The sequence below is a fragment of the Pholis gunnellus genome (genome assembly GCF_910591455.1).
Source record: "Pholis gunnellus genome assembly, chromosome: 11".
Classification (NCBI taxonomy): Eukaryota; Metazoa; Chordata; class Actinopteri; order Perciformes; family Pholidae; genus Pholis; species Pholis gunnellus.
In genome coordinates this window covers 13,699,962-13,714,046 of record NC_136538.1, presented here as the reverse complement: position 1 = coordinate 13,714,046, position 14,085 = coordinate 13,699,962, and the positions used below count along the sequence as shown (strand labels likewise).

Genomic DNA, 14,085 nt, shown 5'->3' with positions numbered 1-14,085 from the left:
AGCCAAAAAACTTCAACTGCACCAAAAGGTGCAAGAACGCGGTTTCAAGTGAACTAGTTACGTCACTGTACGAGAAGCGCTTTGTTAAATCAGCAAAGACAGACACATTAAAAACAGCCTGAAGGCTGTGTTGGAAGTTGCTGCTGTGGTGGTCAGTGTTTGATGAAGGTGGGCTTTGTGGAGACCAAGATCCGTGAGGAGCTCTGCGGCTTTTAGAACTGTCCTTGGACTCCTTATTGAAGGACAACGCTTCCAGCGCTCTCTGTGCTTTCATGAAAAATACATGCAGGATCAAAAGGGCGGGTATCAAGTATCACAGTGTTCAGTGTGTGCGCAGTCACAGAGATATACTGCTAAATATAATATCAGTGTGAGCGAGGTCATGCTCGTTGGTGTGAATACATGTGTTAATGTGAAAATGAAAGCTACAGCTGTGTCCACTGAAGCTTCGCTATATTCCTCAGCTCCGCTGGAAGTACAATAATCACATGTTCCATCTCACATGAATGAGTATTTTCACAGTAAAAATGCCACCAAGTGACATTGCTGTTGGGGTTAAAGATGTATGATGATCAACAAACAAACAATGGCAGCTCAGTCAGTATGCATTTTTCAGATATACCACAAGCCGTTCTCCTTCCTTCCCTACCTGTGCCAGAGATTAATTTATTGTCAACTCATGCATAATTCAATCGCTGCTCACCTTATAAAAAACCCCAGACTCAAATAAATCGGACCATATTATTTGCCAACGCCGAGAGCCGTCAGGGAACTTTTCTTTTTTTCCCCCGAACAAAATAAAACTTTTGCTCCACCAAGTCTTTTGAAGCCGTTTTAAAAATATTTCTGAAACCTCAATTTATCTACAAGAGTTCTGAAGGGGAGGACCCGCAGCGCACAGACAAAGTGCCCACAAGCACATACCCAAAGAGGATTTCTAAAAGACAAATGAACTTGAGTGGAGCTGGAGGAGAGAGGCAAGTAAAGGGCCAGCAACAGTTAAAGATGTGTTGCTCTCTGAAGGAGCAGCTGACCAACTCTGAATTCTAAGTAGAGGAAAGTTCTGCTTTTTTTTTTCTTGAGGCGCTAAAAGACCAGTTGTGTTGTCTAAGAGGGCCAGATGGGCTTGTGCTCTGTGACTAAACTCTGGGCACGCACGCACGCACACACACACACACACACACAAACACACACACACACACAAACACACACACACCTCCAGGGCTCTCAAGCTAATCAGCATTCAAAGTAAACGCTCTCTCCTCTCTTCCTACACTCTGTTTCTCCCTTTCTCTATGCTGCTGATGGTTCCACAGGGAGGACGGGAGTCGCTGCTGTTTGTTTGGGGGGGGGGGGGGGGGGGCTCAGCCAGCAGGAGACAGACGGAGGGAGAGAGTGATGCTGAGCAGAGAGATGCAGGGTTCGATCTTCACACCGTTAGCAAACATGGCGGCAGAGAGAAACCAAACGCCCCCCCCTCCCCAGACATTATACAGCTTACAGTTTCACTTTTATTCCCCAGCAAACTAAGGTAACCTTGATACGCCTGCTCCCAAAGTTTAAACCCCTTAATCCTGTTAACCGTGCATTGTACAAAAATACATTTCAGCTACACAAACTCACACCTGTATTTTACTGAGGAATTAACAAGAAATGAAAGCAGTTCAGAGTGAATCCCAGTTCACTTTCACTTCTGCAATGACGAGGCAGGATGTTGAGCCTCACAGTGAACATAGATTGGGCTCGTAAATGAATCAACAGTGAGGTAGGTGTGTGCGTGTGTGTGTGTGTGTGTGTGTGTGTGTATAAAGTAAAATGACATGTCAGCACCAGTTTACAGCTTGTTTGCAGTCAGTTTTACAGAACAGGAGGCGGAAACACAGCACCATATGCAGCACAAAGAAGCCTCTTAAGAACACCTGTGCTGCTGAACTTAGCGCCCAGGCTCTATTGTGAGCGGACGAGGCCGAAGAGAAAGGGCAGCCTACGGACATATTGTCTTAGCACCTCGCTTTGTTCCAGAGCTCAAAAAAAAGAAACTGCACTCTGAGAGCACTTCACTGTGGTTGTGGTGTTTGATGCCGGTGAAGTACAGAGACAGAGAGGGAGAAAAGACCGTAAATTGATGAGCTGCATGTGAGAACAAGAACTGATTTTGATCGGACACCTGACTTTATTCGTTATTATTGACAAATCAAAAGTGATAACTATCTCAGAAATTAATAAATGTCCTGATTATTCAAAATGATGGCCAGATGTGAGAGCATTAAACATTTCTGAGACTAATCTCTGGATTCTGAGAAAAGTCAGATTTCAAAGAATAACGTTAAAATCAGAAATCTGCTCAGATGAACGTTTCAGTTGTGCCACTAATCCTCTTCTGTTCGGCCTGATAGATTGCTTGAGGTCTGTATTTCAGACCATTTTTTTTGCGACTATCCTGACTGGTATTTTACCAATTCGTTTTTTAAAATTGAAGTAGAGACGATTCACAAAACCCCATGAAAAAGGTACAAAATCCTGTATTTGGTCGGCTACCACTATTCACAAATGGATAAGCAGACCAGACTCTGACCAGCCTTATTAAATGAAAACCTCTGCTCAACCCAACGGCAGCACAGAACTAATTTGTTTGTGAGAGAAATGTTGTATTGCGTAATCTATGTCGCTGTGTTAGGATTGACACCCCTGGCATTAGAAAATTAACTTCCTGATTGTTCTCTGGTGAATGACTACAGAACAGCTCGGGTAACTTTCTCCACCCGCCAACCCCCATTAACCCTCGTCATTTAAAATTAAAACATATTTGATTTTGTCTACGTCGAGTTGATATTTAAGCCATTCTTTCAGTAGGTTCTTTTAACAAAGAGATGTCTTATAAAAATACAAATTTCACACTGCCAAACCTAGTTTAAAAACGACAAAACAAACAAAAAAGGAAGAGATATGATATGGTTTTTAAGGCATCTGCCAACAATGTTTTTCCAGTGGGTGTGTGAGTGACAGCAGAGCATAATTTACAGTGGCGCCGTGATGGAAGCAGTCACCACACTTGCAACAATTATAAATCTAAAACTGTCATAACACTAATTTGAGTTGTTTTTTTTTGCTGTGGTAAAAACTGAGAGAACTATTTTTCAATGTGTATACAAATGAATAGTAGCCTGTCGTTTTTTTCTGGAGGGAGAAAAAAACAGGCCATCATCAAATATGAAATGTATGCATACACTCTCATTAATAGAGTATTTTCATTCTTCCTGGCAATCTATATGCACACTCAGAGATTATAGAGAACTTTTCAACAAGTCCTCCAAATAAAAACAACAAAGTACTTCCTCAGACTCATATAAGCGGTTTATGATATCGGCAGTTTGTCCGCGCCTGAAATCAGTTATTAATCACGGTTGAAAAGTAGATCTGCTTTATGTGACAACGTGAAGGTTGAAGTCCCAGTGAAACGGGAGATAGTGAGTCTTTAGCTTCTGTACTGCGACATATTTCACAGTGCAACAGATTAGTTCAGCAGTGTACAGTCACAAGAGGGATGTAAATCAAATCTTTCACATTTGATTGCACCGCTAAAAAAGAGTTTAGTGCAATACAGAGGATCTCCCTTGTCACTAAAGGTTGCAGATTGATGGATGGACGAACATCATGATACTATTGGTTGGTACTAGCTAGAAAGAAATGACATTTTGAAGTAGGTGATCTAAAAGAGTTTAAATTTGCACTTTTCATCCCAAAAGATGAAACTCGCAAACAGCTGTTTCTCTGCGCCTCCCCCAGTTGATTGCCCACAAATTCAAAATATATCCAGCACTCTGATGTTCTTATGCGGGTGCTTGGAATAATAAATGAAGGCCTATTCTTCGATAGCAATGTTGTTATCTATGAATGATGAATAATCCTTTGTTTCATTACCACATTGTCCACCCCGACCTCGTCCCTCTGCGGACTTTGATGCTCTGTAGTAATGTCACACTTCTTCCTGTTTTGCTCCCGATGGACAAGACTCCCTCGATATTACTCCTCTCTCTCCTCTACTCTACCTCTACTCTACTGGACTTGTTTGGAAAATGTGCAGTTAATAAATAAAATGTGTGACATGAGAGTAGTCTGTAAGTCCCCCCCCCCCCCCCCCCCCCCCTCTGTAGGATAAATACTACACTTATGGGATACCAGCCCATAATACTCAGCTGTGTCCCCCAGCATTTTAACTCTTCACATACCTGCTTGTCCTTGTCCTTAGTTTTCCCACTGCCTGACACCCGCGATGAGGTGACATCACGGGGGATGACAGAGATTTGGTGCAGTGGCATGTTCATCCCAGCAGAGCAAACCAGGGACGTTCACACACACACTTCCTGTCCTGCTGCCAGAGCAAAGGGCATGATGGTCTGAATTGCGACACCTTGCCCGCGCTGCCCTGCAGAGGACACACAGAGGACAGACGGAGATTAGCGACGAGGTAGTTGAAATCACATTCAAACAACATATAATACTGTATCACTGCAGCTGGAGGAAGTCCACAATCAGAAACATGAAATGAAACTGGAACAGCTTCATCACTTTACATTTAAATAGAACATTTTCTGCTGTATTTGTGTGTAAACATAGTGAAACAGTAGTTGTTATAGCCGTTAAGTGTTCTATTTTAATCTTTATTTCCATCACTACAGTTTTTTTTCAAATAAATAACCGACTATCGTTTTTCTTATATGTTGGGGTCCATATTCTTTGTTAAATTTAGAAAGTCTGTGCTGGAAAAGAAACGCCATATACGTGGGATAAGGACAGTTTAAAATGTGGTTAAGAAGACAAAAATGGATGATTTTGTATTATTTAGGATTTTTTTTTACTTTGTCTTTAAATCAGGAACCCTACAAAAGCAGGCCCATGAACTGTTCCTGTTGCTGACCTACAGTACATTGTAAGACATGTTGAGCTTATCTCAAACCGCCAAAGGAACAGTCGTCTCTTGTGATTGTCCACAGAATGTCTCAGAATAGCACAAACACAGGGTGTAATAAATCAACAACAGAGGTGAATCTGCCAGATTAATTGACTTTTTTTTTATCTAAAAACCGCCATGTTTCCACAAAAGAGAGAACAAACGGTCCATGTGGTTCAGTCATGTGGTGAGTCATGAAAGCAGCAGCAGTATGGGGCCGTCCTGGGGAGTTACACAAGAGGTTTTACATAAGGGTTGTTTTAACTTCACTTAATGCGGCCATCTGTACTGCCACTGACAGCAATTAAGCCTTAGCTCCTTCTCACCACTAGTCCTTGTGTATGTGTCCGTGTTTGCACGCAGGCCCGTTTGCCAAGCAGATCCTCAAGCTCCGCAGTATGAAAACGACAGGATTAAGAAACCAAAAAGCAAGCAGGCAGATGGGAGGTCAATGACATGGCAGTAATCAGAAACCAGTGTTGATGGCGGGGGGGGGGGTGTAGGCTTTGGACTGAGAATGCCACACAGGTCCACTAAGAAGCTTCAGACCAGCACAGCCAGAGCTGCCACATCAGTTCATCTGTCTGTGAGAAGTCTTTATCAAGATGGAGAGGTGATTATGCTCATATGATCTCATAAACACACACACAGTCAGTGGTCATATGAGCTTCTTGTGCAACAGCTGGCCGTCTCAGCTCGGTGCCAAAGAGGGTGGGGGATCGTTTTTCTTAATAAAGACCAACCAGAAAGCCCCTCAGCACTCATTGAATACATTTCTCTGGCGAACCAAATTGTCAACTATACTACACGGTAAAAATCGCAGGAAAAACGTAACATTTACAAAACAAATATGATAGTTTGGAGCATTAGCACTCCTTTATGTTTGCTCACGTCACAGATTAACATCGAAACATTTTGTATTTCTACTGTTTATCCTCAAAGACTACTGAAGACAAGTTGCAAGATGGTTGAAATCAAACAAACAACCCCTTTGTCACCCATCTCTCTACATCAACCTTGATGAGGCAGCTAATCTAATGCATTTTATAGAGTAGCATGGTTAACTCAATACCACAAAGTGGAAGAAGAAAAAAAAAACATGCACAGTAGAGTTCACTCACGACTGACATTTCTGTCTTGAACTGCTGATTCACATGCCAGTAAAAACCCGCAGCGTGTTTGTTTGTTGTGAAACAAAAGGAGTAACACAGCAAAACATCCCAGAGGAGAGAAAAAAATAAAAAGCATATTCGACAATGCAGTGCACGATTTAGCGAGGTAATGCAGGAGGCAGCGAGCCCTTTGTAGAGGTGAGGACGGTGGAGGAGTTCTTCAATGTTACTCATCTTTGTCGACTGGTGTTCAACCCAAACCTCAACCTCCATTTTGCATTTTTTAAAAGCCAGTTATGATGCTATTGTAGCTGCATGTGGTGTTTGGCAACTGAAAATCATTAATAACTACGATAACCATCTTGCGTAAAGTTGCCGTTTACATCCATGCCTGTCCAGAGTCCTATATTGAGGTTATCACCACATGGACATGTAATATGATGACGGTGAACAATTCCCAGGGAGAAACATGCTGCCTTAGAGGCCATCTTTAACAGAGGAGTACTGTGGACTGATACAAAGCTTCGGCACATTGTGCAACGACCATCACCTGAAGCTCCATATCAGCAAACCCAGTGAGTCTTTGGTGGAATAACAGAGGAACAGAAGCCCCCCCTGTCCTGGTTGTCATCCAGGGAGAGGAAGTGAAGTGGGTGGACCCATGCAATTACCTCAGGGCAGAGACCACAGAAGCGGGGGGCCAGGGGGCACACGGAGTCTGATACAGGCCTTACATTTTAATGAATAAAAGCTTGAATTGCATCCGTGTTTTATTTCCTCAAAGCTTGTACTTTAAACAATATTGGTCACAGTCGCCCACTCCCACTGACTGCTGTGGTGTAGTTTGACATTAATGGCACTGTCCGTAGTACTGAAACGGAGCAGAGGAGATAGACAGACAGAGCATGTCGGTTAGTTTGATTTCGTAGCTTGCTTTTCATTGTTGGAGGGAGGCAGAGGTAGAGAAAGAGAAAGAGAAAGAAAGATGTAAAAAAATATTTAGAGCTTCGATTGTGCTACGTTCTTGTGCGAACGCTCTGATTAATTAACGTGTTCTTTTGATCGTGAAACAGTAGCCTTATGTTCTTGTCATTTATCCTTTCTTGAGGCTATTGCACGGTTGAATCAATGAGTGTCCACTCGCTTCTGCAGACCTTCCATCAGTCTGTAGTAGCCACTGCTGAAGTGTGCGGGGGCGGTGGCATCGAGGCTTGAGGGCGAGTCGTCCAAACAAACCGTTAGCGGGAGGCCAGCTAAGTGATACGGTTGGAGCTTGACAGTTCGGAGGCAGTGGCGGTGAGGAGGACGAGGGACAAACGCATGAGAGAGAAGCACGGGTAACGGCAAAAAATCCGGGATCGACTGTTAACGTCCAATAGTAATCATTTAACTCTCTTTTGTCTGCAAGCCTCGATTCCTTCCTTCCAAAGCCATCAGTCTTGATTATTATCAAAGTAAAGTGGGTTTTGTGATTTGAATGCAAAGCCAGTAAAGTAACCTAACGCCATTCAGTAATATAGTATATTTGGCCATTGTGTGAGCCATGGCTCCAGAATACAGGTCACTTTGATGGGTAGAGAGCACACAGAGTCACATGGTGTGCGTCTGTGTGCTGCTAATGAGTGACAGTAAATGAGCGTGGGTCAGGGCTTGAGGGCATCATCACATCATTAAAAGCTCCTTCTCTATTTCAGTCACAAATGTTTGCATTAATTACAAAGCTGGCATTTATTGTGTCATTTCCCGAAGCCGTGAAGTACACAAGCGGGATGAAGAAAATAAATCAAGATGGTCTGCGTGCACTACATTTCCAGAGCTGTGGTTCACTCAAATATTTTTGCGGCAGTCCGGTGAAACAACATCCATCACTGCGGCCACAACACAGACTGCCAGAGAGGTCGTTAATGCACATCGAGAGAATAACAACTGCAGTAAAACCCTCTACTCCACTCTTAATTGGCACCGTGTTTCAAGCCGGCGGCCTGTGTTGAACTGAGGGGACGCACTAATGGGGTGCGAGATGTGTTGGATTGACCGTTTGGATTCTCCCATTCCTTCCTTCATTAATTCATACATACATATAGCGAATAGGATACACACAGGATTAATAAAGCTAAACTAAAACCGTCAATCAAGCTGTCAGAAGGTCCCTTGGACGTGAGATGTGTGTGTGTGTGTGTGTGTGTGTGCGTGTGCTAATGCGTGTCTTCCAGGCTGGCTGTCGGTCAAAGAGTTCACTGCAACAATATTAATAGCTACAAATCCAACAGCACTCCAACCAATCACAGTTCTCCGGTGGTTCCAATTTGACGCTGACCAGGGGTCAGTGTGAGCTGTTAAGAGGACGACAGCTCCGGATAAACTGATGCACCTGTGACAGGTTATAGGCAACTGTCAAACTAGTGAGGGTACGTTTCAGTAAAAATGTAACGTGGTGAAATGATCATGTTAATTGTTTGACAAAATCCTGTAATGAATGATTCTGAGCCTACCAGACCTCTGTAGCCCACTCTACTCGAGGCTAAACTGCTGGAGGCTCCATTAGCTCCTGTTACTCTTCTCCTCTCTGCTCCTGCATCAGGTATAACACAGTGATGTCTCCTCCACGTTCCACTCAGCTGAGCTCTGCTGTTATTCAGTAAGCCAGGAGAACCCTCTGTGTCCCTGCTGTCAGATCAGACCTGTGATATGGCCGAGAGCCCGTTCTCCGGTTCTGATGCGCAGCCATGCAGAAAAACTCTGCTGTGTATCAATCCTAACAATACTGCACTACAGCTACAGGTTTAAAGGAGCGTCTTCCCCCGAGGGCTGGGTGGTTATCAAAGACCTGCAGCACAATTCAGATAGAATAAGTTAAACAGTTATTGCAACTATATTTAGGATTTGGATTAATATTACGTAGTCTTATTTTATGTATATTAATTTTAGGTTCTGTATAAGGTGGTGACATTTTTACATTATTTAGGAGGAAGCTTCGTCCTGCACTGTGATATTATTTATCTCCGTTAGACTTTTTTTAAATTGTGAAAATCTAAACGAAAAAATGCTAAAAGAGTTAGTCGTCCCTCTTAATCTGTGATTTTGTGCTGATATTATACAGTTTTAGAGAGAAGAATTTGCAAACTGTGAAAAAATAGATTTGATTTGACTATGGTACCACTGCAGTAACACAGTGTTCCTCATTACGACAGCTCCACAGAAATGTATTCAGTGTTCATTTGGCAGGTGCAGTACAACAACGCTTGTAAATGAAATTTCTTGGTTTGATTGCTGTTCCCTTGAGGGATATGTCACGTTGTCTCTGAATCCTTTTAAGAGAGGAAGAACTTTTTTATAAAAATACAAAAAAAACGCTACAAATATGCCTGTAGGTTGGACCGGTGCCAATGCTGAGAATCAGGGGAGAGAAGGGGGGCATTCGTTTCATCATGACACAGATCCTATAGCTGTGTTGGCAGCAGTGATTGGACTTAATGCCCTGCCAGAACGCAACACACACACACACACACACACACACCTACACACACACAGATTAACAGAGCGTCAGTACAACCTGATGGACTCCTCTGATAAAGCCTGCTGCAGTTCACTTCCTCACACACGCACACAAACACACACACACATATATCATCACATTTGACGCCGCAGTTTTTCAAGAGTTTGGATAAATTGTCAAACAAGTTTAACTGTCAAACTTAAACTGTGAGATAATTCAACTGTCACAGACATTGTATAAACCCATAAATAATATGCAGAGAAATACAAACACACAGGCCTGTGCTGCACTGAGCTTGAAGCCTGGTGATTACCGGAAGACTTTTTCATAACACACTGGGAATAAATTATCATAACTCTATTTCTTTAAGCTCATTGTCAGTTCAAATGTAGCTGCATCATTTATCAACACCAGTGCGGTCTGAATATATATCCTGTGACTTCTGCTCTGCCTCCTAAATGTTTCCATGCCTTTTGTCCCCATATGCAGGCTTAATCAAAAGCATCGGATGTATAAGTTCACTGCATTCATAATGCCTCCGTTAGCTGTCCCATTTGACTGTATGCTAATGAGTCCCAGTTTAGATGTGATTAATTGTGTGGTTGGTGAAATGAGCTCTGAACAGACGTCTGGGATATATTATACATGCTGGTTTGTCAGGGAAAACGCAGGAACTGAGTTTTATTTAGACAAGCCAACATCTCTGGGATTTTACCAACATTCAACAAAATTACCTTTTTTATTTTTTTTTACACTCTTTCTCAGCTGCCAAGGAAGGCCAGAGCCGAAAGGAGCAAAGAGACCCAAGGAATGACACAGAAGCAAGTGTGCACTACGCACAGATGACACCCAGAGCAACATCACTTTCTGTAAATCTAAAAAAAAAAAAGGAAGGAAGAGCCGTTCATTTACAGTAAACGTTTCATTTTCAGTACCGCTACCGGAATAGACACGGTGACTCTGCCCTGGATTTACAGAAGTGGGCCATTCAAAGTTAAGTTAATTACTTAATTTAGTCACTCATTCTTTCAATGAATCCTTGTTGAATTCCCCAGATTAGTGTAGTGACGAGAGGAGACTGCTCACTGAATTCCAGACGCAACAACAAATCGTAGAACTGCCTTCAACGGGCCCCAAACCAACTATTTCCCAACACGCTCTAAGAAGAACAGTTTCATTTGATCTCTTTCGGTTTCAGGATGACACAGGAAATAAGTTAATCAACACGCAGCATCGTACAGGTATAACTTCACTCAGACACTCCTCCAGCTTCATCCCCCAAATTAAGCGATGCATTTTTGTGTGTTAACTTCCAAAAATCTGTCAAAATTCTACATTTGGTTTCAGGACAGGTCGGTAGAAACCCGTTTCACTACAGTCTGAACAAATCAAATATTCAGGCAGCAAGGCATGCTTGCTTGCATAATGTTCTCTCCAACAATAACTGTTTCACCAGTTGAAATGGCAAACACAGCCAGCAGCAGATTATATCAGCTGCAGCCTGTAGTTAATTAACGGTAATTCCCTAAGTACCTTACCCAAAGGCCAAATTAAAACATGCTTATTGTTTATGAACAAAAAAACGGTAGTGTTCATGCCTTCTCATCCAACAAAAAGGCGATTACTAATCTCAAATCAGTTTTGGAAATGTTGAAAGCTGAACCTAAATAGATTTGATACGATATTTTAAAAGGGTTCAGATTCAAATAAATGTTAGAAAAACGTCCTTTTCTGGTGACGCGGAAATATTATTCTTTCTCCAATAACCTCACAAGATGACATTACAAAAAGGAGAAACAACAACACTATATCAAACGCATGGCTGACTTAAAGCTAACTTGTTAAGATGTTTGACATGATGCTGTCCAAGTCTTTGTGTGTATGTGTGCGCGATAGGAAGATGAGGGAAAGAAAGACTGTAAACAGAATGCAAGCAGCATAAGTACTGATTTTGCTGGAGGGGCAGAATTAAATATCTGGAGAGCTAAACCAGGCGAGAAAAGTGCAACTGCAGCAAAAATCCAGAAAGTGGAGACAGGAACTGAAATTGTTAAGACACTTCCATTGGAGATACAGTACGCAGCTTTTGAAATATTTTGTACAGTTCATACTGTGAAGGGGAAGAAGAACATAGCAGATCTTTTCAAAAGATTTTCCCAATTTACCCTGCATTATGCCTCGCTCCCTGCTGCTCGATGTCAGAGGTACCATGGAGCCCACACTGTCACTAAATGTACTTCCTGAATAACTATTTTTTTTACAACATTTTACAATATGCGTTTGAAGCATATATCCAGGATGTCAGAACTGATTCAGCAGTGAGAACAGGTTAAGAAGATAAAGATAGAAGCTGAAGCCTACAGATCACAGTATAGAAGTGAACACATCTCCGGACGATCGAGACAGAAGACGATGAAATAAAGGAACACCACTGTTCCTGTAAAGCTGGGTCACTCTTTATTCCCCGTTTCCATCATTAAATGCAGAAGCAGTATATATTCAGTATATCTTCAGTAGCATAGAAGTGCTAACATGATATGTTAAAGTACTATGCCAAAGGTTTTTATATAGAAACGCACATCTCCTTCCAACCTCTCCAGGTAAGAAGTATGACGATACACAACGTCAAGCATAGACTAGCTTGAAATCCACAAAACCAGCCTGTAAATGAAGGAAATGTGAAACAATTGTATGAGAGTGTATAGAGCAGAGCAGGACTTAGCAAAGGGTCAATTAGCCTGTTAGAGGATATTTAGGTGAAGGCAGACAAACAGGTCGGATGCAAACTCAAACCCACAGGTACTGATTCACATTTGCATTTTGTGAATTCAGCCAGAGCTGATATCCAAATTGAGTTACGGTAGTGACAGCGGTGCAGCATCTGGATGTTGAACACTGGCCGTTGGGAAAATCACACTTCAAAAATTATTTTTGCAAACATCCAAAAAAAACTTCTCTGGCACAAGAAAATAAAACGCAATCAATGACACATACTCTGCGCAGCGCTGAGGTGTAGACTGCACTGAGCCCCTTCTTTGTGGATTTGAGGCACAATAATAACATGATATGAAAGACAGGGAAAAGACACACACACACACACACACACACACACACACACACACACACACACACACACACACACACACACTGAAAGTAGTATGTTTATAGATGCTATCCATACTGCATGTTTAGTATTGCAATGACGCCAAAAAGCCAGTTTTAACCTCCAAGTGTTTAAAAGCGGGATAAAGCCAGCATCAAAGATTATGTGCTTACAGGCTATCACAAGATTTATCACAGCAATCAATTCCCTAATATACCTGCTGTTGCTATGAAATGATCAAGTCTGATCTACGACTCTTAGTTCACCCACAACTATAAACGCTAAATTCAGTAAAACGTAATATTGAAGCTGGTGGAAGAGAATAAGTCTTAATCTTAAAAGGTCAGTTCACCCTTATTACATAATATCATACAAGACTTATTTTCTCACTTATCGAGTGACTTTTTATGGGGACTTTTTATTTCTTCATTAGAAAGCAGTTTCATGGTCGCCTTAAGGCCTCTGGGTTTAAAAGCTGACCGTGTAATAGCAGGAAGTGCTTCAAGTCAGGTTGAGGAAATGGTTGCATGTTATTTCCCCTCTCTCTGCCTTCATTTCCAGTCAACTCTTAAAAAAAAAATGTTTTTAAAGTCAATAAACACTGTTCACAACCAGGTCTGTGGATTATCCTGAATGAGTGGGACATTCATTCTGTGCTGTTCAATGAATTGAGAACAACACCAAACTACAAAAAGCCATTCACCTCCATTTAGGGTTGCAACTGACATCGCAATCATCAGATTAATCTGCTGATCTATTCTTTACTCGATTAACTGATGATTAATTTTGTCTATTACAACAGTAAAATAATTGCTCAGGGGCCAGAGAAACGCATTCACAATGCTTGTTTCATGCAAACAAGAAGATATTCAGTCCGATATTACAGCCTTTATGACATAAGAAAAGCATAAAATCCTCACATTTGAGAAGCTGAAACAGGAGAATGTTCTGCATTTATGCTTGAAAAACAATTAAATCATTATCAAAATTGCTGAATTATTTACTGTTGACTGACTTGATTAATCAAATGATTGTTTTAGCTCTACTTCCAAGAACATCGGGAAACCTCTGCAAATAAAACCAGAACGCTCTGCATGCTGGCTACATGCCACTACGGGGAATGTGGCAAATATGTGTTTTTGCGAAACATTTTTAGTGCCTCTGGAGATCATACGTCAAAGTCTGGGGTGATGAGACGTGGTGCACAAACGGAGAGTGGGTAATTCATCACGCAACCTTTAAGACATCAAGACATGACTTGATTTAAATCCTCACCCTCCTACTTTTCCTCACAGCAGCTATATCCAAATGGTATAAATGAATGAATGTCAGGTTGGTTTGACAAAGCGCCCAAGCATCCTCCACACGCACCCCTCATCTCTTTGTAATGGGGATAATCACACAAACTCAACCTTGATGCCGT

At 41.9% G+C, this 14,085-nt stretch overlaps 1 protein-coding gene across 1 annotated transcript in view; it reads right to left on the bottom strand.

The window, feature by feature from the left end:
* The window catches only part of marchf8 (membrane-associated ring finger (C3HC4) 8), a 67,216-nt gene that overhangs the window by 45,126 nt on the left and 8,005 nt on the right, over positions 1–14,085 (bottom strand). The window contains exon 2 of the mRNA XM_079169091.1: positions 4,230–4,426. Coding sequence (XP_079025217.1) covers positions 4,230–4,325 — 96 coding nt within the window. The 5' untranslated portion in view covers positions 4,326–4,426. The remainder of the gene's footprint in view (positions 1–4,229; positions 4,427–14,085) is intronic.